General features: G+C 42.9%; 1 protein-coding gene across 2 annotated transcripts in view; it reads right to left on the reverse strand.

The window, feature by feature from the left end:
* Window positions 1-1,732: 1,732 nt before the first annotated feature.
* itih5 (inter-alpha-trypsin inhibitor heavy chain 5) overlaps window positions 1,733-24,520 on the reverse strand; it is a 37,890-nt gene continuing 15,102 nt past the window's right edge. For both annotated transcript variants that reach the window (XM_069909670.1, XM_069909671.1), the window contains 9 exons: window positions 24,237-24,484; window positions 21,252-21,415; window positions 19,995-20,111; window positions 15,787-15,958; window positions 13,133-13,978; window positions 11,648-11,701; window positions 8,367-8,483; window positions 6,162-6,539; window positions 1,733-4,921 (listed from right to left, as the gene is read on the reverse strand). In XM_069909670.1, coding sequence (XP_069765771.1) covers window positions 4,611-4,921; window positions 6,162-6,539; window positions 8,367-8,483; window positions 11,648-11,701; window positions 13,133-13,978; window positions 15,787-15,958; window positions 19,995-20,111; window positions 21,252-21,415; window positions 24,237-24,484 — 2,407 coding nt within the window. In that variant the 3' untranslated portion in view covers window positions 1,733-4,610. The remainder of the gene's footprint in view (window positions 4,922-6,161; window positions 6,540-8,366; window positions 8,484-11,647; window positions 11,702-13,132; window positions 13,979-15,786; window positions 15,959-19,994; window positions 20,112-21,251; window positions 21,416-24,236; window positions 24,485-24,520) is intronic.

Raw genomic sequence — 24,520 nt, forward strand, 5'->3', positions numbered from 1 at the left:
CTACTCAGCCCCACTCCCCAGCCTTCTCCCCATAACTTTAGATACACTGACTATTCAGATTCTTATCAATCTCTGCCTCAAATACCAATGACCTGGCTTCACAGCCACCCGTAGCAGCAAATTCCAGACAGTCGCCATTCTCTAGCTAAAGAAATTCCTTTGCATCCTTGTTTTAAATGGGTGTCCTTCAATCCTGAAGTTCAGTCCTCTTTTTCCTCGACTCCCCTACTCTGGGAAACAACTTTGCCACATCATCTCTGTCCAGGCCTTTCAACATTTGAAGTGCTTCCATAAGGTCTCCCCTCACTCTTCTGAACTGCAAGGAGTGCAGTCCAAGAACCAACATAAGCTAATCCCTTCATTCCAGAATCATTCTTGTAAATCTTCTCTGAACCCTCTCCAATGCCAGCACATCCTTTTCTTAAATAAAGAGCCCAAAACTCTACCCTGTACTAGCCACACTAGTACCTTACAAAGCCTTAACGTCACATCCCTCGCCTCAAAATCATGTGACTCCTTCCAATCAATCAAAAAGTGAACCTCGGTTGGTTAATTAATACCTGCCTTCCCAGGGAAGGAAAAGAGATCAACAAGAATATAAAGAGATCCCTGCCCTGGACTACTTTTGGCATCCTACAAACAGGGCATGGTGAAGCCAACTTCTGAACAGTTTTGAAAGGATAATTTAATTCAGACTGGCTTTCTGGAAAATATGATAGGAACCAATTCAAGTTGCAATGGTTATTGGAATGAATTAACAACAGCAAAATGCTAGTATTATTAAATCTTGGCAGAAGAATGGTGGCACAGAAGGGGAATGTGAAATGGCCACCATATGGAGTACTTCAGTGGAGTTTCATAAATATGGATGAACTATTACGGTAATGGTCAATAAAGGATCCCTTCTCAGTGTTAAGGCAATGGAGCCTAAAGACGAGGCACAAGGACAGCTTCTTTCCCACTGCCATCAGATTCCTGAATGATCAATGAACCAAAGACATGGCCTTACTTTGACTTTTTGTGAACTATTTTTTAATTTGTTTTTGTCAGGTGGTTTGTATGAATGTTTGCTCTGTGACGCAGCTGCAAAACAACAAACTTTGTGACTTGTTCACAACAATAAATTCTGATTCTGACCCAAGTTTTTACAAGCAAATCCACCCTAAGCAAAAGCCAACTGAGCTGCCACGCTTCAGGATTCAAGATTATGTTTTTGTCATGTAATAAAACAGAAAATGTGATTACACGAAATTTCCTTTAGTCTTTAGGGCAAAAATTGCTCAGTGTCCCTTACAGCCAGAGAAAGAGAAGCAAAAGAGAGCCGCCCCACCCCTCCCCCCAGGCACTGGATGTCCATGGATCTGCCTCCAGCGTTCCTGCGGCCTCCGCAGCCACATAGCCTTGAGTCCGGACCATCAGCAACCTGAGCTCCAGACGCACACGAACAGGAAACCTCCAGCACCCTCTCGCATCCCACTTCCAACACCTGATATCCATTTCACCCAGTCTCGAGGAGTCCACAGCCTGGTGGTGTGCGACCGTTGACTACAGTTGCCCACATCCTACATGGGGGCCTTGCCTAGAGTCGCAAACAGCTGAGCACTTCAGCCACTTTGACCTACTGTAACACACCACCCTACACTTTTGTTTTGCTGCACTAAAGTATGAGCTGACCTCCCTGGATAAATAGTTTTTGACTGAATATTGTTAAAAAAAGCAACCAGCCAGTAAGTTAGGCACAATATTTTCATTTTAAAAGGCAAACTATGAGGCAAAGTGGAGGAAAAGATACTGTCAACAAAGAGTTACAGTGATGTAAAAATATATCAAACTTTCTCAATGCTTTTGGAGATCTTATTATTGGTTATTCTTGGTGGAAAAATAAGTGACACAAATTAAGGATCAAAAACAAGGAGGGCAACGGCTTAAAGTGAGGAGGAGGAGTTGAAAAGGGGTCTGAGTTTCAAGGACAATTTCTTCCCTGGTTTCATGACTGTTAAATGGACCTCATCTCTACATTGATGTTACCCTTGCACTGATTCTAACTGGACTTTTTTCTCAGGGGCACTTATTCTGAACTTTTGTTTTATGCTGTCTTCATCAATAAGCCTGGGTGGCCCGTTAAACAGCTTTTCACTCTATCTCAGGAGAGGTGAGAATAAACAATTCAATTTAGACAGAGGGTGGTTGATCTCCCTACTGGACAGATGGAGGAGACGAAGCAATCAGATTCAAGGATTGAGAAGCATTTAAACCGATACTAAATGAGGCAAAGCAAGGATAGAGTCCTAATGCAGGTGAATTGGATGGACAGGATGGCCTATATGGATTGAGTATGCTGAAGGGTCCAGGTATGTGCTTAAAACCCCATGTCTACAAATGCTAATCCGAGCTCGTCCTTCTATGTGGATGAGACGATATAAGCTGTGAGGAAACTTTGGACAAACTTGGTGGTTGTTTTCTCTGGAGCAGAGCAGTGACCTGACAGTGGTTTGTGAAATTATGAGGGATTCATAATTTCCCCAGTTTCCCAGGGTGAAAGTGTCAAATATTAGAGGAAGTCAGGGCTGGCATCATGGGGGGAGGGAGCCTTCGTGGGCTATACCCTCCCAAATGAGTTATTATGCCCCCTCCACCCACCCACCCGCAGCACTAGCGTCGGGGGGGGGGGGGGGGGAATCACCAAAATGAATCATGTGGTTTTGTCTCCATGCACTATAAGCTCGTATCTCTGGAATGCCGGTGGGAGGGGGAAATGTGACGTTGGCAGACGAAGGAGGTCCATGGCAGGTATGGCACCCCCCAACCCCCGGATTGAGTTCTCCAATGGCTGTTTGTGCCCCTCCCCCAGAATAACCCACAAATATCCAGGGCATAAAGCAATATGTGTACTGTGGGGCTGTGTGGCTGCAGTCTACGGGAGTGCTGGAGATGAATCCACATACTGTGAGTGACTCTGGGAGGACTCCCTTTCGCTTCTCTTTCTCTGGCTGTAAGGGGCATCAGGCAATTTCTGCTGATGGTGAATCTTTGTCTGCCTTGTCTGTAGGGGTTGGACGGTTGGTGTAGCAGTTAGCGCAACGCTTTTACAGTGCCAGCGATCGGGACTGGGGTTCGAATCCCATGCTATCTATAAGGAGTGTGTACATTCTCCCCATGTCTGCGTGGGTTTTCCATGGGGTTTCTGGTTTCCTCCCACCATTCAAAACGTACTGGGGGTGTAGGTTAATTGGGTGTAAATTGGGTGGCCTGGAATTTTGGGACAAAAGGGCCTGTTACCATGCTGTATGTCTACATTAATTAAAAATTACAATATTTTGTGTGATATCACATTTTCTGTTTTTACTACATGACATTAAAAGAATCTCGAATCTTGAAAGTATCATGTACAAGATGTTTGGCAGAGACACACCAGCTGAAGGGCCTGACCCTGCACTGTACTTTGGCACTACCTTCATGAAAGGCAGATGGAAGCAAATTTTGTTTTGAGTTTCTGTCAAGCAGAAATGGGTAACAAGGATGGGAACGCTTCCTGTGGCCAGATTTCTAGCCTCAGTGAAAGCAACCAATTTAATAGAAATGGGAAACCCACCTTAGATAGAAAAAGTCCCATGGAGCCTGAGGTTAATGACACTAGATAACTAAAAGTGAGTCAGTGTGCAAGGTTCTTGCAGATTAGGTTAATGTGCAGAGGATTGGAGATGAGGTCATCATCTGATCAACCCTGATCTTACTTGACCTCCACATTTCATATGCTCTGTTATTTAATTTTAATATAGTTAATGGTAACATGCCCTTTTGGCCCACAAGCCTGTGTCGCCAATATATCCCAATTAACCAACAATTAACCTGGTTTTTTGAAGGGTGGGAGGAAACCAGGGAAGCCCACGCAGACACGGGAAGAATGTACAAACTCCTTACAGTCAGCGCTGGATTGGAACACGGATTACTGGCTCTGTAATAGCATCATAATAACTGCTGCACTTATCGATATTTGGACAGGGACTAGCCCAGAATGCCAGTTTGGTTAGCATGGATGAGTTAGGCTGAAGGCCCTCTCTGGGCTTTGTGATTTCCATGACTCTATGACTGAATGAGACAGCACTGGATTTGAACCCAGGTCACTGACACTGTAATAGCATTACATTAACCTCTACACTAACCAGGCTGCCAGGTTTGGACTTTTGGATACCCAGCTGGAACATTAGTCCTGAATATCTTTCTTTAATTTAAGGGGAATTTCAGGGAGGGGGGTACCTGATCTTGCCCAGCCTGGCTGCAGTGCTCTGGGGTTAAATTAATATCATGCACATAATTTTCTTAATTCAAAAGGGGAAACAATTTTATTGGCAGCAGGTCCTTTAATGAGCAAATCCAGGAGAAAAGAAAAGGTCTGGGAAAAACGTTTTTAGGACCCAGGAAAAAAAAAACTTGGATAGAGGCTGTGATTTTAATAAAATCTCAGAATATCTTCAGTGGAATTTTTGTAAACTATGTAGTTACCATGGAAACAATGCATGATGCTCGTGTTTGTGCAAAGTACAACTAAACATAGCAACCTCAAAAAGAAACGGTGGTGAAAAATATACTTCATATTCCCTTCTAAGAAGTTAGCCTTCATTTATGTTACTTGCAGTGGTGTCAAAGAGATGTGACACAAGGTAATCTTTGTACAATCCGTCAATGAACTGGGCAGCGTTGTTCTTTACAAACCAACAGTCGACACGATGCTGCCCGTTGTAAATCCACCGTTGTTTCCTGACCACAGGAACCAGTCGATCTTTGATGTTCAATGAGACTGCCTCTCCTGTCGTCACTTCACTCCCTGCTGCTAAGCCTGAGGCCTGATGTAGCTGACTTGTAGATGTGCTTGCATTTGTAAAGAGCTGGCCGATCCGGACATGGCTGTACAAGAACTGGCCTGTGGAAGGAGTCAGTGACAAAAAAAAGGGAATGAGGAAACAGTTCCCAAAAATTGTATTTCTAGAGCACCCTTCATTACCCCAGGGGGTCTCTAAATGTTTTCATTGTCAGTTAAGGATGGATAATAATCACTCTTATAAGAAGCACCGCTGCCAATTTGCATGCGGCAAGCTCCCACAGAGGGTTGAGAGATAGATCGGTTACGTTTTGCAATTTCACTCTGCCTGTAGTCAGGAGACTGCAGACACTGGAATCTGGAGCGCACGCAATCTGCTGGAGGAACTCAGCAGGTCGAGCAGCGTCCGTGGGAGACATTTTTGATCTAAGCCCCTTCATCATGAAGGATTCGGACCTCCAGCAGATTAATTTTTTGCATATCTTTGTATGTGATTTTTATTTGTTGCTCAGTTTATTATTTCATTATGTTTCCGCTTGTGGTTGTCACAGCTTAATATTTTGTTTATTTGGCAACTAAAATGACTGTGGATAGCAACATGAAGCTCAAAAGGTTGAAGGGTGGTCATGGGGATGAGCTCCCACTGCTACACAATGCTCTTTATGGCATGCCTCTGACAACCAAGTCCAACTCCTGGCCTAGTTCTTATGCCCGGCAGAGCTGTTCTCACTAACAGGAGAAGGGCAGGCCACGGCACCTTGAAACCAGTTGCTCCGTGCAGTTGGGCTCATTAACCACGGATGGTAGCTCATCGAGGAGAGGGAAAACTCCGATTTCAAAGCTTCGCTGCCTTGTGGCTATACCCGCTCACGGGAAAGGTCTCCCCTCTGCGTCCGACCTTCCAGAGAAAGCACCCTAAGTTTGTCCAACCTCTCCCCATAGCTCATACTCTTGAAACCAGGCAGCATCCTGCTAAATCTGTGTCTATTCTGCTACTCATTTTTAAAAAAAATCTCTCTCCTCTAGTTCCACATTCTCAATGAGGGCTATATGACACCCCCCCCCCCCACCCCACCTCTTCCTTGGGGCTTCATTTAAGGGGGAGGCTATGGCCTAATTTTTTTTGTGTGTAGTTTGTAGAAATGCGAAAGAAACCAACTAAATTTGACTGCTTCACAGGGAAGGGATCCCATAGCCTGCTCCACTTACAGCAAGCTCCTACACTATTTCCAACTTCTAGTTGCTACTTGTGTTGTGTCAAGGGTTAAGAAACTTCACGAGCTTTGCTAAAGTCTAACAGCAGCAAACCTTGGAATAATGTAGCATTTCATTAGTCACTTACCCAAGAGACCATGGGTATTGGAGGAAAGTCCTTTGCTGTTGAGAATATAGAATCCAAGGTGATCTCTCTGAAACAAAGCGGGATTTTTGTACTGGTGAACGAGGATCACAAAGGAGATGTGATCCTTTATTGTCACGGTAACCTTTGACTTGGCAGTCACGGACACCACTAAGCCTTCACTCTCCACCGTGATGGTTTTGTCACACGATAGGATAAACCTGTCTCCACTGTCGAAGATAACCTTGCGCGGTGTGATCTCGATATAGGACCGAGACGGCTTGTTGACAATTACGGTAATGGTGTTGAAGTAGGTGCGTCGTTTCTTATGACCATTGGGAGGTGCTGGAGCCCCAATCAGCTGTCCATTGACTGTTACACCTGTCAGAAACAGGAAGCAATGCACTCATTGGGCGTTGCAACATTAAAATGCCCGTTGGGACAAAAAATACGTCTCAGTTGCTGTGACAAACATAATCAATGTTAGTGACAAAACTGTAAAAGGCAGGTCAATAATGGCAGTAAAAACACAGAAATGCTGGAGGAACTCGGCAGGGCTTGCAGCGTCCTTTGAAGGTGAAGATATAAAACTACAAATTTCATGGCACATGTTCATGACAATAAACCTGATAACGAAAAGATTATTCCTCTAAACTTCAAAGAATGCTGGCCTAATCGACACAGGCTCTTCTCACCTGGCAAGCCCAGGAATCAGTGCCGTGAAGCCCAGCTGCAAATTCCTTTAATAGCAAGTACCATATATTTCAGTGGATAAGGCAAGTTTCAGATAAGAAGAGACCCCGATTTCCATCTGAATGTCATGGTTTTAGCTCGTATCGGTGGTATAAGACAACCTCCAAACATACTGGTACCATACATGTGTTGGCTGAGCTGGTGGGCGTGGCTGGTAGACTTCCGTCTTAACCAGTTTAAAAATGTTATCAAGTTGTTATTATGGAATCACCAGCAAAACGAGGAAAGAATGAAGCAAGTTTTGTTAAAAGTCATTAAAGTGGCCGAGGAATTCTAACCCACTGTGCTTCTGCAAGGACATTTGACATCACTGAGAAGATGATTAGAGAGTGGAGAAAACTATTTAAGGATCATGTGCGTGAACAATGGAATAACTGGATGACACGTGCTGAAAATCCTTTATAAAGGCGGAGCAATGTGTGCTGCATTACATGATGTGCTGTGTGACTGTGATCAAAGCACAGGATAAAGCGAAAGTAGAGGTGTAACAACATCATTTTAAAAGTGCAATGGATGGTACGGAGAATGATTTATGGTGGGACACTGATGACGAGGCCGAAGCCGACTCACCAGATTCAGACTTGGACCCATATGATGATGTGTAATGGGGAAGGCTCCGGATGAGCTCGCTGAGTTCTTTGCCTCTCACGATAAAGCTGGTGATTTTCAAGGATTTTAAATGTGTGTGATATGTTTTAATTCTACAAATCTTTTACTGCTTTGGTAATGAATTTTAATGCAAAATAAAAACTGTTTGCACTACAGCAAATTGTATCAAATATATTGACAGCTTTAAAATTTTGTTTCTGGGTGGGTTATGGAACCAATCGAGTGGAATTTTAAGGTCACTGATTTTGTAGCTGACTTATAGGATGATTCCTTTTTTGGGGGGGTATTTTTGGGTGCTTCGTGTGTTGTCTTATCCACCAAAATATACGGTATATCCTTTTTTTGGAAGAATTATAATAACATTCAAAATGAAATTTGATACGCACATGGAAGGAAGACATTTACAGGAAATCAGGGAAAGCATGGAATTAGTTGGATTGGTCCACAAAAGGTTTCTCACTGGCAGAATTCAGGATGTCTTGCTCTTTAATTTTTTTTATTCTCCATCTCAATATTTTATTTTTATTTAGACATACAGCATGGTAACAGGACCTTTCGGCTATGACCACATACCACCCAATTACACCCAATTGATCTACAATCTCGGTACATTTTGAAGGGCGGGAAGAAACTGGAGCCCCTGGGGAAAACCCACGCAGTCACTGAGAGAACATACAAACTTCCTACAGACTGTGCGGGATTCGAACTCAGGTTGCTGGCCCTGTAACAGCGTAACACTAACAGCTATGCTAACCGTCCCATCCTCTACTCTAACCATGCCTGATTCATATAAATATGAAACTATAATGAAGCAAGCATTGAAGGTATTTCCATTTTGTCACTTACCAGAGTTGGCATGGTCAGACACCAGTCTGAGTACATCTCCTGGCTCACCGTCGATGTTGAAACACACGGACAATTTGCTCAGGGGGAAATCAGCAATAAAATGAGGATCACCGTCAGCTTGGATAACAATCAAACAGTTTAGTTCATATCAGTGGTGCTAAGTTGCCACAGTTAGTAATGAAGCAACAGTTGTAAAGCTATATCCCAGGGAAAAAGGTGCTTCAGCCCAACATGTCCATGCCAGCCGTTTTAATTTTTTTTATTTGAATTTTAGTTATTTAGACAAACAGCAAAGTAACAGGCCCTTTCTGCCATGAGCTAGTGCCACCCAATGACACCCAATTAACCTATAACTCCGGTTCATTTTGAAGGGTGGGAAGAAACTGGAGCCCCCAGAGGAAACCCACGCAGACACGAGGAGAACGTACAAGCTCTTTACAGACAGCGCTGGATTTGAACCCCCGTCCCGATCGCTGGTGCCGAAACAGTGTTGAGCTCACCACCATGCTATATTATATATATATAGTAACCCCCAATATAAGCCATCATAGGTGAAGATGGCAGATTTCCTTCCTTGAAAGATATTCATGAACCAGATGGGTTTTTTTAAACAGTAATCCACTTTATAGCCAACATTACAAATGGTTTGAATTTTTTAATAGCAAAAAATTAAATTTAGCAGTTATATAAACTCATAGTGGCTGAGGTGGGATTTGAACTCATTTCTTCCTGGATTGAATCCAATAATTTAACCACTGCATGTGTTGTGTTATGGAGTATCTTGAGATATCATCAAACATGATAATCAGTTTGCAAAGAGCGATCTTGCACAGGAGCCCAATAAGAAAGAAGGGGGGATTCCTTCTGCTGCCTTGAAACCAGGGATGGGAGGTGGGGGGGAGGGGAAGAGCTCCAAATAACAGGGAGTGAAAATAAATACAGTAGAATCCCCATTTCCGGCACCTATTGGGATTGCATATGTTGGATATGTGAATTTTCCGGTTGACTTGAGACTCACTCTTCCAAAGCCTAATCAATACACCCGTATTAAGATACACTGTTTAAAAGACAAAAAGAAACAGTGCAAAATGTAAAGTAATTTGAAAACAAAATTCAGTATTGTAGTCTTTAATTATGTAAAATTCCTGTAATTTACAAAGTTTAACTTTGAACCCTGGTCACTGGCACTGTAACATCATTGTGTTAGCTGCTACACTAACCGTGCCACTGTCCAAATTAATCACAGTTAATTTAAAAATTGCGTATTTTTTATGACTTTATAAATGATGATCCGAAACTTTAAAATGTCGCCTGAAAATTGGGTTGTCTTATATGCCAGGTCTAAAATCCGATCCTTGATAGTGAAGTCTCAACATCGCTGCCATCTTTCCCCTCTCCCTCCATATCCTATCCCCATCCCGCCCGCTCTGACTCAAGTGTCACGGCCAGGCCCTCAGTGCATCTTCCTCGCGCTGACAACCTGGCTCACCCCCCACGCAAGTGGCAAGAGTGAAAGGAATGTGCGCGCATTGAGGGGCATTGCTAGTTCAGAGGGAAAAACCTGCGTGTGTCCAACGGAGTCTCCCCCACGGGGTTCATCTGCCCATTCTTAGTTATTTGAAAAAATTTTTTGTTTTCCTCCATTTTTTTTAACCAGTTGTTTGAGTTTCCAGTTGTTTGAATTCTGGATAATGGGGATTCTACTGTAGATGAAAGATTGGGCTGCTGTCCTGGCGGACTGCTGGGTTTCACCCTGGAGCTCCCCAGATTTCTCGCAAATACGCTGGCAAACAGGTTGACCAGGTACCACAGATTTTCCTGGTGCAGATTTGCCTTCTGGCCCAGTCGTTCTGAACAGTTTTTTTTTAAGCTCTGGTGCCCCTATGTCTCTGAGTAAAGTTTATAGGCCCCTTTCCTGAGAAGTGGTTAAAGTTTTGCTTTCTTTCATACTTCTTTCCTACTAACTACATAAAAAGCATTTTAAAAATTAATCTTACATGAGGTGAAAACAAGGCTTTTACTTAAATGTGCTCTGGCCCCCAGGGTACTGAAGGGCCCCTGTTGAGAATGGCTGTTCTGGGCAGTAATCACCATATTCTAATTAGAACCTGAATATAGTGTGAAACTAGAAGTAGCGAAATATTGTATTCATGTGATTTCTTGTAATCACCTTTATAAAGGGGTTGATTTGGGGCAGGAGACTAGGGTAGGAGTTGGTGGGCACATGGAAGATAGAATACATTCCAGGGGGTCAAAGTGGGAGAGCCAGCATGGACTTGAAGGGCAGAATACTCTCTTTCTCTGAGTAAACAATACACGAGTGGTGACACAGATTCTTCATGTTACCGACGTATAATCTCAAGAGCAAAGATCAAGAAAGCAGAGAGCAACACTCAATGTCACATGGAAACATTGTTTTACATTCTGGATCACTTGCGGAATCTTTACATCAGGCACATGCTCACAATACAGCAGAATCACTGAAAACTCCACGGTCTTCATCCATTTCAATAGTTTTCCTTTGATCTTTCAAAGGGGAGGGAGGTTTGCTTCCCACTCACCTGCCTTTTATAGAATCCACTCTCGTGAGAAAGAACGTGTTAGACCCCATCTCCAATGCATCACTCCTCGCTCCAACACAGTAAAATGTCACATTTTTCAAAACAGGTTCACCATTTGTTGGTCGTTAGCTTTCAGCTCTCACTTTTCTAAAGCTTCCCTCCCCCACTTCTGGTTTCACCCTCTCCATTCACATCAACCCTCGTAGACAGATTTAGCCCTAAAAAAAGCAGCTGACTATATTGTGACAAATAAAACCTGAAACTATTCTTGGTCAAGTTCTCTGATGGAAATGTTATTAAAAAAATGACATTAATCATCAAATAAACCATCTATTCATCTGCACAAATGTTGAAACGCAAGTTTGTCTGACACTCTAATTTTAAACAGGTGTTGCTTCTTCTGTTGTTATGATCAAAACAGTTGCACAAAAATACATCACATATTCAAATATGAGTATGTATTCTGAGATCTGCAATATTAGATATATTTAGCTGGTACAAGAAATAATTTTACACAGATATAGACAATTCTGTACGAATAAGGCTTGGAGTTGCAGGTCTATGCACTTTAGCAATCTTTGAGAGGTTCCACGAGGTGATTTAAACCAGTATGTTTTTGGTTCTGTGCTGGGTCTGACACACAGTCATCTCTACTACATAGTCTTCAGACTATGGGCTCAGATTTACTAGCTAAAGTGCCTTTAATGCAGATATTCTTACCTGATGTTTTTGAAACCACCACAGTGTTCTCTTTCTTTCTTAAGGAGGTAGGGTCTAGGTAAAGAGAGTCAGTGTTAAACCAGTCTTTCAACATAATTCTACCCCGATGACATCTGGGACTTGGCTGGTTAGACCTTCTACTGGATAATTACATCCCTGCTCAAAATTTCGGCTTGACGTAATTGGTATGTAGCTCCTTATTTCTCTTACTTCCTCACCCAACTGCCCTTGTGGTCTTTTCCAACCCCTCTTCGCTTGACACCAACCTCTGAGGTTCAAACCAAGTTCCCACTAAGCTGCTGAACCACCCAACCACGGGAAACAGAACCTGGCTCTCTACATTATCTCTGTTTCAGTGAAGAAAGCACATCAGCGCCTTTACTTCCTCAGTAGTTTGCGCACGACCTCGAAAACCCTGGCAAATTTCCACGGATATGTGGAGGAAAGTGTGCTGCATCATGGTCTGCTAAGGGGACACCAATACCCCTGAGTCTAGAGCCTTGCAAAAAGTAATGGACACAGCCCAGGACATCACAGGCAAAACCCTCCCCACCTTCAAGAACATCTACAAGGAATGCTACCATCCGAGAATAGCAGCAATCATCAAGGATCCGCCCCACCAACTCACACTCTGTTCTCACTGATGGCATCAGGAAAGAGGTATCGGTGCCACAAGACTCACACCACGAGGTTCAGGGACAGCTACTACCCTCCACCGTCAGACTCCTCAACAACAAAGTCAATCTGGTACTCTTTTGCACTTTATTGTTTGTTTTTCTCTCCGTGTTGCACAGTTGCTTTACATTTCTTTATTTGTTTACGTGTTCATGTAGTATACAGTTTTTATTTTGCACTACCAATAAGTGGTAATTCTACCTCACCCACAGGTTAAAGAATCTCAGGGTTGTGATGTCATGTATGTACTCTGACAATAAATCTGAAATCCGAATTATATGCTATTGACAACAAATGAATGTTATGATTGAATGTATATGTTGAGAGAGGGTTAAAAATTAGGGAGGACTTCTCTGCACTTGTTCAAATCTGTACCAACAATATTTGTTTGCTCTCATGATAAAATGAGCTGATATCTTGTCTAAGAAATAATGTGTCCTTCAGTGCTTTAGTGGAGAATCAATGTGTTTTTTGTGACTTCTCAAACAGGACTTGAACTCACAACCTTCTGACTCAAAACCAAGGGCAAAACCAGTTGAACCGTGGCAGAGACTCTAGGGCCATTTAAGTCGATGAAGTCCAGTGCCCAAATCGTAAACCTATTTCAAAAACATAGATTTACGATTTTGTTATATTCAGGCAAAATAAGATCTTGAGCTATTCACTCAAGAATAGTCGCCACTGATGGACTGAAGAAAGTAAGTTTAAAAAGAACTGTTCGGGTTGTAATCCTCTGGTGGTTTTTAGAGAATAGATGTTCTTCTGATTCTATATAACCAATGATATTTTTGCTGCATGAATCAACTTTACCTGGTTTATTTAATCCATGCAAGCTCTCCCCTTGATCATCTTTCACCTCAGCACCACGCATTTCCTTCTCTCTGTAGGGACTGCTCTGTTCATCTGCTCCCTTCACACTGAGTGATGTGAGGGGTGTGACAAAATGGTATTCCAAAGATAGATTTCTTGCTTTCCCAGATAGAATGTCCTTCATTTTGCTATTGTCACTCTTCAACCGGGATCTCAGCAGTTCCTTTATGGTTAGAAAGCCCCATGCCCTCTGGATTATGTCAGCATTGCTTGATTTGCCCCTGGAATTGCTTGGACTTTTCTTGCTCTCGTCAATGGTTATGTCCGACTCCAGCGTGAGGTGCTTGTTGCTGCTGTTTGCTGTGACTTCCACGTGCAAGTTCTCGGCCGTGCTGTGGGCCAGCTTGCCCGCGATCACAAGCTCGGACCCATTGAAGTAGTTGGTGAAGGAACTCTGCGTCACATATTCCACCACATCTTCGGAGTAATCCACGCGGATGTTGGAGAGCAGCGGAGTCCCAATTTCATCGAAGAATCCTTTCAGCTGAGCGCCGGCATCCATGTCTTCGCCGATCTTCCGCATCACTCCGCAGTTTTCCAGTGACATTCGTTCCAGGAGCCTATAATCCACGTCTCTCCCAATTCCCAAACTGAAAAGGCAGAACTGCTTCTCAATGGCATTTCTTGTATTGCTCAGGATCTTGTGTGGTTGAACTTCAGAGATGTTTGGACGACCATCCGTTAAGAAGATGATTAAAGAAACTGTCCGGAGAGTCTTATCTTGCTGGGCTATGTAATCCTTCAACAACTTTGATCCAGTCTCAATGGCATCATTTATATTGGTACCTAAGAAACAAGGCAGAATTTGAAATGATAACATCTGAAATAGAGATGAACAAGAAGGTCTGCAGATGCTGAGGTCAAGTGCAGTACACAAAAGTGGTGGAGAAACTCAGCAGGTCACAGAGAAGCCAAAAGAAATAAAGGGTAACTAGTGCTTGATCAGGAAAAGGTTCTTGTCTGAAACATTGGTCATCTTTTACTTCCTATGGATGGGTACGACCTGCTAAGTTTATTCAACACTTCTATGTATAACAACAGAAATTCTTCAGCACCAAGTGAATTTGTTCATCAACAGGTATAGAATTGACATTATATTCCTCAAGGACAACGAGAGAAGAAAACATCATGTTGCGATCTGAGTTCTCAGTTGTGGTAGTTGGGGTTAATGTCGAAGGAAATGGCGGGGAGAGGGGGTTCAAGGCATCATCTGGAGGGTAATCAAAGCATCAAGGGCCGGGTGGGTTTGTGATTGGCTGCTGTAGGGAGGTTAATGTCCCAACTGGGTTAACGGTAGGGCAACACTATGATAATGGAAGGTTGAGCCTCTAACCTTGGAATAGCCATAAAGGACACTGTATAACCCGACATGTATGTCTGAAGACCAGTATCTTTTAAATTTAAATTTTATTTATAACATGGTAGAAGCCGATTCTGGCCATTTAAACCAGTACAGCCCAATTACATCCAATAACCTAAAACCCCGTACGCTTTGGAGAGTGGGTGGAAACCGGAAGAAGCCACAGGGAGAACGCACAAACTCCTTTCTGACAGAGCTGGATTCGAACCCAGGTCGCTGGCACTTTAACAGCACTAACTGCTGCACAAACCGCGCCACCCTCTAGATTCTCTGTTTCTTTCCAAAGGTGATCCGACTTTTCCACTGCCCCCCCCCCCCCCACATTAATCATAAACTACTCAGATGCCACAAAAAGGCCACGACTGTAATGCCATGGTTCATCTTGTACTATGGAATATATATGGTGACTGATTTTTTTTGTATTTATTATCTTTTTGATTTAATTAATACAATTGTAAGTTATGATTTTATAAACTAAGGATTGTGGTGCATATGTACAGTGTACATGAGTAGGACAATAAACATGTTTTTGTTATACTTTCTAGTTCCTTCTAAAATAGCTTTAAGAGGAGTTGGTGGGAAGTGTGGGTGACTTGTACATCAATGCAAGTGCCACGAAAAGTGAAACACAAAAGTCTGCAGGTGCTGAGTTTGTAGTAAAAATGCCAGAGGAACTCAGGTGGTGGTGGTGGGGATTGAGGCAGTAGGATCTGGCAGCGGAGGTATCCAAGGCACCAGTCTGGCGGAAGCTGCGTTTAGTGTGTGTACTGGCGAGGGAATCGGCGTGGTCTTCCAGCAGCGGAGGTATCCAAGGTGCCAGTCTGGCAGAGGAATTTGCAGGAGGAATTCAGCAGGCCAAGCAGTATCAGTGGGTGACAAATGGATGCTGTTTCAAAGACAGACTTGCTGACTTTGAAGAAGTTTCTGTCAAGGTGCGGAAGCTCAGACATTATTAGAAGAGTTCGCGTTTGACGTGCTTTGTTTCTCCAGCATTGCTTTTTTACTTCAATCACAACATCTGCAGACTTCAGGTTTTACACTATTATACTGGTCTTTTAAAATTTATCTTTTGAAAACTACCTGCCTGAACTCTGTGTTTGCGCATATATTACTGAACTTCTAAACTTTAGACTTGAGTTCCTCTATCAAAACAATGCTGCAGTATCCAAAGGGCAAGACCTTGCGTAAAAGATCACAAGGTTTTAAAAAGAAATTAAAATATATTCTCTTTTACCTCCCGAAGGTGTCATGAGGTAGATGTACTTCCTGGCGTCCCTCAGAGTCTCTCGGGTGACAGGGACAAGGGTTCCATGTTTCCAAACCTTGACACGTCCAGAGAAATTGATGACATTGAAGTGGTCAATGGGTCGAAGATCATTCAGGATAGTGAAAAGGGCATCTTTAGTCTGCAAATATATTTTATGCTCAGTGAAAAATCTTTCACATGAAGTCAACAAACCTTTGTTTCTACTGCAGACTTCAATCAGATGAGAAAGATAGATGATGTCCTTTAAAACCCCCATCTTCACATTCCCAGCAATCTAGCAACCATGCACTCGTTATCTACGATGGTTGGGAGAAAACTCAGCTGACCTGAGTTCTATTATGGAATCCTACACACACTCTGTTCTCGCTGCTGCCATCAGGAAAGAGGTTTAGATGCCACAAGACTCACACCACCAGGTTCAGGAATAGCTGCACCCCCTCCACCATCAGACACTCCTCAACGACAAACTCATTTAAGGACTCTTACTTATGCACTTTATTCAATTTTTTTCTCTTTGTATTGCACAGTCAGTTTGTTTACATTTTTTATTTGTTTACGTGTGTACATTGAGTAGTTTTTTTTGCACCCCCAATAAATGATAATTCTGCCTGGCCCACAGTAAAACAATTCTTAGGTCATGTATGTATTCTGACAATAAATCTGAAATTTCCCACATTTTATTTTTGGAACCTGAGCTGTGGTGTAAGAATCAGAGTTTACGGTCATGAGCGCATGTCAACAAATTTGCAGCTTTGTGGCAGCTGTGCTGTAGATTACATTTCCAAATACACTATTTAAAAAATAAATTAGACCAAAAAAAAAGAGAAAGTGAGGTAATGTTCATTGTCCATTCAGAAGTCTGATGGCAGAGGGGAAGAAGCTGTTTTTGTAACGCTGGGTGTTCATTTTCAGGCTCTTGTACCTCCTTCCTGATGGTAGCAGTGAGAAGAGGGCCTGGGTGGTGCGGGTCCTTGAAGGTAGAGGCTGTCCTCTTGAGACACCGCCTCTTGTAGGTGTCCTTAACAGAGTGGAGACTGATGCCCATGATGTTGCTGGCCAAGTTCACAACTCTCTGTTGCCTTTTCCTCTCCTGTGCATGTGCGGCCGGTCAGAATGCCCTCCACGGTACATCGTTGTGCCATGGCTCTCCACAGCCACACCCAAACAGGGCGTTGCACATCATATCCTGACGAATGGACCACCACTTCACGCCCGAGGTGTGAAGTGGATTGAGGAGGGTCATGTGACTCTCCGGCTGGAACCTAGTAGGAAGTCACTTCACCTGCCAATCAAGGGTTACATCTGCCCACCTGAAGTGTGATTGGCCCTTGCAGCTGATGTGTGATTGGTCCTCCAGGTGAGGCTGATGTGTAAATGGTCCTCATAGGTCACACGGACAAGCCATGCATTGAAAAAGCACCACGTGGAGTATGTCTTTTTCTCTCTGTTCTTGCTGCCGCATGGAGACCATCATTGAGCTCCAGGCTGCAGGCCATGGGTAGGTCCGGAGGACCGACTGCCATAGGCCTGTCCCGGATCCCAACCCGAGGGCAATGCTGGAGACCAGGTTCACTTGATATACTTGTTAGTTGTAATTAATTAACTGTTTATTAGTGTGCTGTGAATGCCAGAGATAGAAAGGGGTGGTGGCCATTGTGTTTTTAACCCTTGCATTTCCAACTGGGAGTTGAGAAGATTTAGCAGTGATTTCTTTGCACCTGTTGTGTAGTTATTTTTGTGTTATTCCAGGTTGGTCTGTGAGTGTGCGTCCTTTTTATGAATTCCCGTGCGTAGATAAAGACCACTGTTTGTTAATAACACGTGTAGATGCTGCGATTGTAGTAAAAACAAACCAAAATGCTGGAGGAACTCAGCCAATCTCGCAGTGTCCAAAGGAGATAAAGATATAATGCCAATGTTTCAGGCCTGCGCCCTTCTTCGAGGAATAAGCAACGAACATGTTAATGACACGTGTCAAGCCTAGTTTCTCTTTGAACCTATTCTGAACACAACATGCAGCTACAGAGATCATCTCAGAGTCCCAGAGTAAGGAGTCAGCTCCTCTTCAACCAAAATTCACTACTTGGAGATTATCTCACATGAGCTTTGCCATCAATGCAGAGAAAATAATACATGCAGGTACTTATTCTGCTGCCAGCACTATTTTATGAGTTAGTCAATTTGCTTTGAATGCAAGAGAATATCATATAGGTGTCAATTCACAGGGCAGTACAACAGCTGTCAGACCAATCGAGAGAATGAAACACTTAATTTAAGAAATTGGAAATACATCATTTGCAACAATTATCATCTCTAAATTGAAGCAATGTACACACTGCTTGAGGATAGAATTGAATTGATAGTCAGTTTTAAGAGAGATCCAATTCTAACATGAACAAGGACATCTGCAAGAAGTCATTTTTGATGCTCATTATCGAGGATGTTAATAGAGGAATTGGAATTACTGCATCTTGTAAATGGTGATAATGTTACCTCATTCTTTGTACTAAAACAGTCATAGCATGTTTTAATCATTCCCTTGCTGACTTGTAACATAAAAAGTCACTTGTCATCCATAATTAAAATGTTACCAGTTCTGAAGATCCTTTGCCATCATATGAATTATCCCTGTACATTGGGATTATTTTAAACCTACTTTAAACATTGTGCTTGTCCATTATATTAACACCATTATTTGACAAATTAGTCTTGACATTAACTACTGCATTTGTGTTATTTGGACTGTAAACACTGGGGCCTCTGGAGTAACACATAATTCCAGGCTATTTATCACCATCAAACTGCCATAGACAGAAGAGGCTTCCATGCACTGCAGAGGCAATGGGAATTGGGACCCCGGGTTCTGTAGAGGAATGCTCTTTAGCTGCAGGTCGAAGGTTCTGGATATCCATGCCTGGGCACATGAAGCAGAGGGACCAATACTCCTGAGTGTAAAAGGTGATGGACATAGCAGAGGACATCACAGGCAATACCCTCCCCATCGTCGAGAACATGCACAGGGAACCCTGCCAACAGAGAGGGTAGCAGCAATCATCAAGGATCCACACCACCCATTACACGCACTGTCCTCACTGCTGCCATCAGGAGAGAGGTATTGGTGCCACAAGACTCGCACCACCAGGTTCAGGAACAGCTGCTCCACCTCCACTATCAGACCCCTCAACAACAAACTCAATCAGGGACTCCTTATGAATTTTATTGATTTTTTTCCTCTCTGTATTGCATTTCTTTATTTGTTTACATGTGTACCATTTATTTTTGCACTACCAATAAGTGGTAATTCTGCCTCGCCTGCAGGAATAAGAATCTCAGGGTTGTATGTGATGTTATGTATGTACTCTGATAATAGATCTGAAAAATCTGAAGGATGGCTCCACTCAAAACTTTATGTTGAATCCCAAGGAGCTCTTGCAATCGACTGACCTGAGGGGCTGGATGCTCTTTGCACCTGGCCCCTCAGCTTTACACCAGTCAATGCTGGTACATGCAGTGCAGCCTCATTCATTTGAAGGGGGGCACTGATCTTTATTAGCAAGTTTGGTGAATGTAAGTGAATAGCAAAATCCTGCACATGCTGGAAATCTGACATAAAAGGCTGGAAACACTTGCCAGGTTAGGCAGCATCCGTGAAGAGAGAAACTGAGTTAATGTCTAGTCAGTGGGAGGAGTGGAATGATGTTTTGGCACAGACTAGAAGGGACAAATGGCCTGTTTTCTTTTCTGTAGTTTTCTATGGTTCTATGGTGAGAAGAAAGCAAGGCTTTTACTTAAATGTTAACACGATCATTTCATTTAAGAGGGTTCTAGATTAGTCCTCTACAGCAGTCTCCCTGTGGCCCCACTGGAGGGCCGTTGAGAATGACTGATCTAGAAACTTCTTAAATGCAATCATCATGCCTGCTTCCACCAAGAGCCCAGCAGCCCATTCCAGACACCGACCACACACTGCATAAAAAAGTTAGTCGTAGAGTTTTGCAGCCCTTCTGCAAACTTGTCCATGTCATTCAAGCTAGTCCCATTTCCCTGCGTTCTGCCCATATCCCTCTTATCCTTTCCTGTCCATGTACCTATATAAATATAATTTAAATGCTCCAAGCTGAATTTTGAATTGAATGAGATAAACTTGGTCCCATTAGCAATACCAAGGAATTTACCTGTTTTATTTTGTTTCCAGCCATTGATCCACTTGTGTCTATTACAAATACCACATTTTTTGGCACAGGAGGAAGATCCTTGGGTGCAAAGTAGTGGACAAAATACCCATTTTGAACCTGCAAAGGAACAACCACAATATTAAAGAGTACATGACAGTCTGCAGAAATGGTGAATGTCGTAAAAACACAAAGCTGGGGCAACGCAGCAGGTCCAACAGTGTGCTTTACCTGGCAAAGATAAAGAGACATAATCAACATTTTGGGCTTGAACCCTTCATCAAGGGATCCATACTCTTAATATATCTCTGCATGGTTAGAGGCAATAAAATCATGTGTTCATTGCAGTCTGACCTACACAATCGAATAGCCCAATATGGGGCCACCTCAAAGCCTTGCTGAACAGAGAGCTGGTGACATCAATCCTGGTCTAATCCTGTCTCAATGCTCGCAGTCCCAGTACTGCCATCAAACAGTTTGATTCAGTCACGGGAAGTCAGATTTTAACTGCAGGAAGAACCTCTTCAACTTGACTACTCTTCATTTAACTGAAGATTCACAGACGAAGGAACAACCTCTTCACACAGAGGATGGAGTCTACGTGGATCATGCTACCACAGCAAGCTGTAGCGTTTGGTGCGGGGTGGGGGGGGGGGGGGCCCAATTGTGACATTTTTAAGTTTTTTTAGACAGATCCTTCCTGGAGTAGGAAAGGTTTCAAGGGATATGGGCCAAATGCAGGCAAATGGGACAAAGTTTAAAATATTTTTTGAAATTTTACATTTAGACATACAACACGGTTACAGGTCCTTTTGGTTCACGGGTCCATGCCACCCAATTACATCCAATAAACCTACAACCCCCATACCTTTTGAATGGTAGGAGAAAATGCCCAGAGGAATCCCACACAGACAGAAGGAGAACGTCCAAACTCCTTACAGATAGTGCAGGATTTGAACCCCAGTTGCTGGCGTTATAGCAACATTATGCTAACTGCTGTGCTAACCAGACAAAGCTGGGTGGACAACCTGGTTAGCACAGATGAGTTGGGCCAAAGGGCCTATTTCCATAGTCTATTTCTCAATGTCTACAAAAAATTTAAATAGACACAAAAGAAACCTATGAAACCACTTTAAGATTAATGTAAAACTGTGTTTATTAGTTATATAGAAATGTGTTAAAAGCAGTTGGAATTTCTAAATCTATTATAAATTAGAGAATTCAGTCAGCGAATAAAAAGAAAAATATTCTGAGCAGTACCTGAATTTCACCAACTCCCAATTCTCGGTGAACATCGTATCTCAAAATGAAGTCGCCCAGAACCCCGTTCTCAGAAATTCTAACTTGCTGTTTAACAGATGGAGCAAATTTGATGTGGGTTAACGTCCTGGTTCGATTGATCTTGGTAGATGGTGGCAGTGAGCCTGTATCAGCATGGGAGGGAAACTTGGGACACTTAACAATCCATTCATAATCAAAATGCATTTTATACGACAAGTTACTAAATACCGAAAACACATGATGAATCGCTTCTTGATTTGAGGTCAGGTAGTAGCCCATGTACCGTAAATGGCAATCAGATAAATAATGGGAATAGTTGCTGCAAAGCATTAGATCAAAGGTCAATACAGAGGGTGGTTATAACTACTAAGAAGATCATTAGGGTCTCCCTTCCCTCCAAGAACAACATCTACAGAGAATGGAGCTTAAAGATGGCTCAGGGAATCATTGAGGACCCTTACCATCCAGCTCACAGTATCTTTGAGACTCTACCTTCAAGGAAGAAGTGCAGGAGCATAAAAAGCAGGAATGCCGGGCTGGGAAATAGCCTCTTCCTGCAGGAGGTGACTGTTGAACAATCCTAGAAACCTGTAAAATATTTCAGATATATTTGTTTTGGATCGATATGTATTCATGTCATTTATGTGTAGAGTGTACTGTGTGACTGTGTGTGCACTATGGTCTGGAGATAAACTGTCTCGTTGGGTTGAAAATGCACAATCAGATGATAAGAAACTTAAACTTGAAAACTTGAAATTTGACTTGAGCACACTTTCAAAATCTTTACCCAGTGTTTTATTGAACTCAAATATTCCAGGGTTTATAATTAATTAGTGAAATGGAATTCTTGGCTTAATAACTTTGTCTTGATAGTGGATTCTTAGTGCATTACCAAGTAAGTCTCAATTTTAAATATTTTGCAATGGTTTTAAAATATTTAACCATGTTTTATTCAACTTCAAGTTCATATTACAGATGACAGGGTTCTATTCCTGGGAACTGTTCATATCCCGATTGTTTTAAAAGTAAATGATCGGGAATGGAGTGAGGGAGAGGATGATGGAGACGGCTGTCAGGGGAGAACAAGCAGGAGTGGAAAGAATAGCTGCTAGCTTTCCTCACCGACTTTTCGACGCAGCACGAGAGGCTCTACTTCGTGAGGAGTTTGAGGAGATTTGGTCTGTCACCAAACACTTGCAAACTTCTACAGGTGTATCGTGGAGAACATTCTGGCTGGTTACATCACCGTCTGGTGCGGAGATGCTAACACTCAGGACAGGTAAAAAAACTCCAGAGGGTTGTTAACTCAGCCAGAAGTAACACATGAAAATCTGTAGACACCGTGGTTGAAATAAAAACACAATGCTCAAGAAACTCAGCAATAAAAATACATAACCGACGTTTCAGGCTTGAGCCCTTCATCCATTTGCTATATAAAGGACACTGCTTGACCTGCTGAGTTTCTCCAGCACTGTGTTTTTACTGTTAACTCAGCCAGTGCCATCACGGGCACCAGTCTTCATGCCATCGAAGACCTCTACAAGAGGCAATGTCAAGAAAACAGCCTCTATCCTCAAGGACCCTCAGCACCCAGGACATGCCCTCTTCACTCTGCTACCATCAGGAAGGAGGAACAGGAGCCTGAAGACGAGCACCCAGCGGCACAGAAACAGTTTCTTCCCCTCCGCCATCAGATTCCTGAATGGACAACAAACCTCACTTTATCCTTTTTTCTTTCACTACTTATTTATTTTTGAAATGAAATTTATAGCAATGTTTGCACTGCAATGTTGCGCAAAACAACAATCTGCTCATGACAATAAATTCTGATTCTGATTGTTGAGGCTTGGGGTGAGGAGTGAAAGCAGATGGATGCCCCATTCCCACCCAGGAGATGCCAGCAAATCCAGCCCATCCATCCTGCCCGTCTCCCGTGGAAACGCCCTGCACTTCCTGCTCCACAGATCCTGCTTGATCTGCTGAAGATTTTCATGATGTTATGGTTTTCTTAAAAACCAGCGGTTCCTGTCTAGATTGTATTGCATATCTTAAATGAAAGCAGAAAACACTGAAAAGCTTCAGCAGATCCAGAATATGATGCAAGAGCAAAATTAGGCCATTTAGCCCATCGAGTTTGCTCCACTAATTGAAATGTAGCTGATGTATTTTCCCTCTCAATCCCATTCTCCTGCCTTCTCCCCATAAGCTTTGACACCCTTGCTAATCAAGAACCCATCAATCTCCAGTTTAAATCTACCTGATGACAGCCTCCATAGCCGGCTCTGGCAACAAATTCCACAGATTGTCCACTCTCAGGCTGAAGAAATTTGAACTCATCTCTGTTTTAAAGAGACGTTCTTTTATTCTGAGGCTGTGCCACCGCTGGGAACATCTTCTCCATGTCTACTCTATCCCACCCTTTCAACATTCGGCAGGTTTCAAAGAGATCCCCTCTCATTCTTGTAAACTAAACAGCATCTATCAACAGTGGTGTTTATAAAATAATTGAATAAGTCCTTGAAAGGCATAAGTTTGTACGACTATGGGTCAGGCAGAGGAGTGGGACTGACTGGATGAATGGACCTTGTGAAGAGTGGAAGTCAACGATTGACTGAATGGCCTCCTTCCATGCTGTAATGTTTTTGATTGTCACACAAGTTCCTATTGTTCCTCAACTCTACGGCCTTGAAGTCATTGATAGAGCTGAAACAGTAAAAGGGCCAGTTTAAACCTCCAACAGTTCTGCCTTCCCTAACTACATTAGTAAGTCATCCTTGTCTCATTACCAAATCCCTGGAGTGGGATTTGAATCCCAGTCCCTAGGACTCAGCGATAAGAGCATGACCAATGAAGACAATGCTGTCAGGGAAAGAAAACCCAATATCAAAACGGGATTGGCATACACTTTACTGAAGAAGTTTATCGTGAGGCTGTTCTTCTCTTCACTACTTCCTCCTGAGATACCTGCAGCACTGTGATTGGTCTGCTTGCTGTTCCTCAGGGGTGCGACCTCCAGGAACGTGATCCCAGAATGTTCTATCAAATTGACATCCACCAGGAGCCGGGGAACGATTTGCTTGGGTCTGACACTGATTACATGCGTGTATTTTCCCAGTCGCCTCTGCAGAAGTTCCTCGTAGGTCAGAAGGAAAACGACCTTGGTCCTCGCGGGCAAATTTGCAGTGGCAGTGAAAACATCTGCCTCGCTGCCCCTGTTGGGGAACAAATGGCCAGAGGTTAGTTTATTT

Source organism: Narcine bancroftii, chromosome 13 (genome assembly GCF_036971445.1).
Source record: "Narcine bancroftii isolate sNarBan1 chromosome 13, sNarBan1.hap1, whole genome shotgun sequence".
NCBI lineage: Eukaryota > Metazoa > Chordata > Chondrichthyes > Torpediniformes > Narcinidae > Narcine > Narcine bancroftii.